Source organism: Plasmodium relictum, assembly GCF_900005765.1.
Source record: "Plasmodium relictum strain SGS1 genome assembly, contig: PRELSG_00_v1_68, whole genome shotgun sequence".
Classification (NCBI taxonomy): Eukaryota; Apicomplexa; class Aconoidasida; order Haemosporida; family Plasmodiidae; genus Plasmodium; species Plasmodium relictum.
The window spans coordinates 195-7,016 of record NW_021628727.1 but is presented as its reverse complement, the minus strand read 5'-3'; the positions used below and the strand labels follow the sequence as shown (position 1 = coordinate 7,016).

Below are 6,822 nucleotides of genomic sequence, written 5' to 3'. Positions count from 1 at the left end.
AAGAATTTTCTATTTTTAAAGTAATCTCTTTATTCAAGTTTAACCGTTTTAAGTATTCATCTCTATCTTCCCTATCAATTAATAAACGTAAATCATTCTCATCAGTATGCAGAGCCAGATCTGTACCACTTAATCTACAGATTTCTGACTCTAATTTATTAAAAGATTCTTCATTCTCAAATATCTTATCTATATGACTTTTTGAATCATTTAGTAAATCTTTTAAAAAGCTAAGCAATTCATTCTTGATATCTATTAAGGTATTATACATAAAACTTAGATCATTTTTCTTTCTTTCCAAGATTTTATCATAATCTTTAAGTAATACACTTGTTAAATTTGAAAATGAAATTGCTGAATTATTAAAATTCTTTCCAATCAGTTCCTTTTCAAGTATTAATTCACTATTTGAATTATCTATAGATTCCCTTTCTTCAGCACTAGATTCTGCTAAATTTCTTATCCAATGTATTTCCTTATACTTCATAAATTTAAGTCTTAATCTGATAAAATATAAAAAAGAATTATTATAATATTTATTACAAGCATAAAATATTTTTTTTTATAAAAATGAAATTTATCAACTTATGTTTATAAATTCTATTAATTCCGTAAAAGTAAACACTTATTACTATTATGGCCTATAAAAAAATAAAAACAAAAAGTAAATAAAACACGTTTTTTTTTTTTTTTTATCTAATTTAAATACTATTACTAAAAAATAATAAAGCAAAACTAAATTGACTTTCATTTGTAATTTCTTTAATTATTAATATTTTTAGAATATATATATATATATAATTATCTGTGATTCAATTTCGTATAAACTTCTTTATATTTTTATAATAAAGAAAAAATTTTTCTTTAAATTTTTTTTTTTTTTTTTAAAAAAAAAATGGAATAAACTTCACTGTAAAAAAATAAAATCAAACCAAGCACGCCCTTTCATTGAGTTTAAATATTTTTTACTTTCTATTTAATTAACATGCATATTTTATATATTAAAATAAAAATATTCTTTTAATTTTCTTTTATTATTTCATTTAAACATGCTTTATCTTTTGTTATCTTATTTAAATGGATTTTGTATTATTTTATTATTTTATTTAAATGAATTTGTTTTTTCTATCTATTTTTTCAGTGCATATTTAGTAAAAAAAAAATATTATATTTTTTTTTTTTTTAATAATAAATGAATGATTTTTCTAGAATATGTTTATTTTTTGTGTAAATACCTTTTGACTAAACTATGTAAGATTTATATTATAAATATAATGCTATTTCTCATTTTTATTTAATTTAATATATATTAGTTTCTCTCATTAAATTATAAAAACGGTACTTTGAAAAATGGAATAATATAAAATTAGTTTACTTCAAATCAATTTCATAAAATATAACATAATAAATTCATTTAAATTAATTAAAATATTTCTTTATAAATTGAAATATTAAAAATTAAACTATATAAATCAAATGCAACATTTTCATATAAACATAAAGTTACATAAAAAGCACAAGATATATCTTTAATATTTATAATATAATAAATAATATAATAGTGTGATTGGTTAATAAAAGATATTATTAACCTTTTATAGAAGATTAAGTTAGTTCATTAGTCGTGTATACGCAAGTGAGCCATGCACTGATTCTAGTTAAAAAAAAAGTATTTATATATATATAGCTATTTTTTTTTTGGTCGTTGTTGGATACTTGTTTTTCGAATTAAGTAAAGAATTGACTTATAAAAATTTAAGATATAAAACAAATAATGTTTATGTTATATTAAATGTATATTTTTGAGATAACATTAAATAAAATAAAATTTTGACTTTATTAATTGTTATAAGTTGTATGTATGTTTTTTAATTAAAAGAAGATACTAATTATTTGTAATTAAAAATTCATTTATAACAATTAATAGGTTTATTAAAAGATGCAGTAAAATTTAACTCAGACTAAATATTATGCATCATGAAAAAAAACTATATATATATAAAAAACGAATATATATATAAACGCATACTTAGTTATACATGCTCTTTATTAATTTGTTTGTTTAATACTCTAGCAAAGCCATTAAGCATGCAATTAATAAATCACTTGTGTATAAACGACTAGTAAACTAACTTAATGTACTATAAAAGGTTAATAACATCTTTTATTAACCATAGAAATATAAACATATCAACAATATTATTTATTGATAGAAAGAAAAAGAATATTTTGTGCACGTTGCAATTAATAATTACTCTTATGCTTTAAAATGTTAAAAGAAAATCGGATTTTTTAGGAAAGAGAAACTCCTTTCAAAATAGTTTGAAATGTGTTGGTCTGCGATGGCACATCACATGATACAATAAAAGAAACAACATATTTTAAAAAATTTTTGAATTGATTGTATCTACTCCACTTTTTCAAGGATATTATCTAAAATGATAATTATTTTTGTCTTTTCTTTTTCTATTATCAGGTATTGGTTAATAAAAATTTGTTATTAACCTTCTGCAAAAATAAAATGAGTTACCAACCAGGAAAGCAGAATCCAGCCATACACTGACGCTAGTTAAAAAAAAAAAAAATATATATAAAGTTATTTTTTTTTTTGTTTATTTATTTTATTTGATATGCATCTTTGTAATTAAAAAAAAAAATTAAAATTATTTTTATTTTTTTGTTGTCGTTGTTTGAAGTTTTGTTCTAATTAAAAAGAGAATTAATTTTTACTTATATAAAAACTAGATAAATAAAACAGTATAGTATCAATATCATATTCAATCCGTATATTTCGAAATAACATTGAATGAATTAAAGCTTAATTTTTGTTATTTGTTATAAATTTGGTGTGTGTTTTTAATTAAAATAATATACTCATTCTTTGTAAATAAAAACTTTTTTATAACAATTTAACATATTTATTAAAAGAAGCAGTAAATTTTAACTCAGATTAAATAGCATGCATTATAAGAAAACCATATATATATGGTTAATAAAAGCTATTATTAACCTTTTTCAGTACACTAAGCTAGGTTACTGTACGTGTATATACAAGTTACCCATGCATTGACTGATTAACAAAAGATATTATAAATTTTTTGTAGTACACCAAGTTAGTTTATTGTATGTGTATGTACAAACTAATATGTACTGACACTAATAAAAATAAAAAAAAAAAATTAATTATTTTATTTTTGGTTTTTGACATTTTTTTTTTATTTTTCGAATTAAAGAAAGAATAAGTTTTTACTTATAAAAACTTAAGATATAAAACTGATAATGTTTTTGTTATAATCAATATATATTTCGAAATAACATTGAATAAATTAATAAACTTATTAAAAGATGCAGTAAAATTTAACTCAGATCAAATAATATACATCATAAGAAAACCATATATATATATATATATATATATATATATAATAAAAACGAATATACATATATATATAAACGTATACTTAGTTATGCATGCTCTTTATTAATTTGTTTGTTTAATATCCTAGCAGAGTCATTAAGCGGGCAATTAATAAATCATAAATACAAATTCCTTTAACAAAGATTAAATAGTTAAATAATAAGACAAAAGAAGTATGTAAAAGGCAATTGAAAAATCCTATGAAAATAGTTAATAAAAGATGTTATTAACCTTTTATAATACATAAAGTTAGATAACTAGTAAGGAAAATTAGACGTTCACTGTTGCTAGTTATAAAAAAAAATATATATATTTTTTTATTTATTTTATTTTTATATATCTTTTCAATTCTTTTTTTTGTTGTGACTTTTCGAATAAAGAGATCATTAATTTTTAATTGAAATATAAAAATTAATATATGAAAAGTACAATTTTTATGTTGTATTCAATTTGTATATTTTGAATTAGTAATGAATAATTACAGTTTAATTTTTGCTACTTATTATAATTTAATTTTGCATATGTTTCTAAATTAAAAGAATATATTTGTTATTTGTAAATATGAATGCATTTGTAAAAGTAAAAATATGTCTGTTAGTAATACAAAATTGCTTAATTCAAATAAAATGTTACATATTATAAATATTACTATATATATATATATAATAAGATAAGTACATACACTAAAAATCAATATATTTAGTTATGAATGCTCTTTATTAATTTATTTATTCATTATTCTAGCAAAGTTATTAAACAGGTAATTAATAAAACAATAATGATTGAAAACATAAAAGAAAATCAGATATAGTACAAATATTAAAATCTTGGTTAATAAAAGATATTATTAATCTTTTATAATAATAAAAGTCATCTTTCACCCTAGAGAAATGGAGCTATTCATTTACTGACACTGTTAAAAAAAAATGTATAACTATTTTTTTTTATTATTTTTTGAAGGATAATTTTTTTTGTTGTAAAATTTTATGAATTCTGTTGTATAAGAGGTTTAATTATATTTTGAAGGAAAAGTATTATTAAACTTTTCATTTTAAAATAAATAAAAAGCATATATTCTTTTTTTTGTTATATTTAATTCTTATGTTTAAAAAAAATGATTTAAATAACTTTAAATTAAATTTTTTTATTCGTTTTATTAAATTATTTTACATAATTATAATTTAAAAAAGTATGTATTATTTTAACAAAAATATGTTACAACTTTGTTAAAATAAATAAATGCCTTTGAGGCAATAAAAGCTGTTTAATTAAATTTATATTATTGGTTAATGAATAAATCCATTGCCCTTAATTAATATGCATTTTAATTACTTAAAATTTAAGTAATTATGTCTTCTTGTTTTATTAATTGCCCGTTTAATGACTTTGCTAGAGTATTAAACAAACAAATTAATAAAGAGCATTTATGACTGAGTAAAATTTTATTACTCTTTAATAGCCTTATTAATTGTTATAAATGAGTTTTTATTTACAAAGAATTACTTATTCTTTTAATTAAAAACATACAGACAAACTATCATAATTAATAAAATCAAAATTTTATTATATTCAACGTTATTTCAAAATATATATTGAATAATACATAAACATTCCTTTTATCTCTTTAGTTTTAATAAGTTAACATTTCTTATTTTATTTTTTTAAACACAAAAGTCAAAAACATAACATGACATCAAAAAAAATAATTTCGACAAAAAAAAAATATATTTAATATTTTTTTTTAATTACAAAGATTATTATAAATAAAAATAAACAAACAAAAAAAAAAATAACTTTTTTTTTTTCTTTTTATTATTAACTAGCGTCAGTGCATGGCTAATTTGTATATACACAAGTAGTAAACTAGCTTAGTGTACTACAAAAGGTTAATAACAAATTTTATTAACCAAGTATTAAACGAACAAATTAATAAAGAGCATGTATAACTAAGTATACCTTTTTAAATATATATATACTTGTTTTTATTATATATATAATGGTTTCTTATGATGCATAATATTTAATTTGGATATTAAATTTTACTTCATCTTTTAATAGACATATTAAACTGTTATAAAAGAGTTTTTATTTACAAAGAACCAATTTATTCTTTTAATTAAAACATATATACAATTTATAACAATTAACAAAAGCCAAAACTCTAATTTATTCAATGTTATTTTTTTAAAAATATACATTGAACATAACATAAACATTATATTTTTTGTTTCTTTAAGTTTTTCATGTAACAAAAATTAATTCTCTTTTTAATTCGAACAAACATTATTCGACAGTTCCCCCAAAAAAAAAAAAAATTAAAAATTATTTTTTTTTTTTTTTTTAATTACAAAGATGTACATATATAAAATAAACAAACAAAAAAAAATAACTTTATATTTTTTTTTTTTTAACTAGCATCAGTATATTGCTAACTTGCACATACACGACTAGTAAACTAGTTTAGTATACTACAAAAGGTTAATATGATTTTTTATTAACCATACTCCACTGCTTAGGAAAGGTAATGATATTACTTTTAGTTTTCTCTCTTTGACTTCTTTCATAACTTCTAACTTTTTATGTGTTTCTTTACATGTTCTTCTATATTTATTACCAAATTTCTCGAATTATGAAAGGTTATTTCTGTTACAAACATCGAAATAGCCTTTTGGTTTTAATACTTTCGTAGTATCAAATTTTTTTTTTTATGATTATCAATCTCTTATATTAATTTTCTCACTTTTCTTTCATATATTTCATTTTTTTTATTATTTAACAATTTAATCTTTGTTGAAGGAATATGTATTTTCTTGCCTTTTGATCAATGGATAAATTTATTGCCCTTAATATTTAATTTTAAGCTTTGCCTTTATAAAATTTATTTATATATGTACATGATTAAATGAATAGAACTAAACAATTATTAAGATAAAATTTTATTGTCTTACTGGCTAATAATAATATATATTAATCTTTTGTAATATAAAATTATCCTATTAGGAAAATAGAAGTCAACCATACACTGACTGAAGTTATAAAAAAAAAATTTTTTTTGATTTTCTTTTGTTGGGATGTTGTTGATTTTGAATTGAAAGATAAAAAATTAATGCATGAAAAGTATAACGTTTATGTAGTATTCAATTTGTATATTTTGAAACAACATTAAATAACTTGGAGTTTTTATTTTTTCCTATTTCTTATAAATATAGCGTGTGTGCTTTTAATCAAAAGAATATACTTATTGATTTTCTTTTGTTGGGATGTTGTTGATGATTTTCTTTTGTTGGGATGTTGTTGATTTTGAATTGAAAGATAAAAAATTAATGCATGAAAAGTATAACGTTTATGTAGTATTCAATTTGTATATTTTGAAACAACATTAAATAACTTGGAGTTTTTATTTT

General features: G+C 18.9%; 1 protein-coding gene across 1 annotated transcript; it reads right to left on the bottom strand.

Annotated features, from left to right (window-relative positions):
- Nucleotides 1–751, bottom strand: PRELSG_0006100 (fam-f protein; the record flags this gene model as incomplete). Its single annotated transcript, XM_028676656.1, has 3 exons — nt 1–503; nt 586–641; nt 716–751. Coding segments are annotated over 3 exons (595 nt in total), but the record flags the coding sequence as incomplete, so codon positions are not given.
- Between the last annotated feature and the right edge of the window lie 6,071 nt (nt 752–6,822).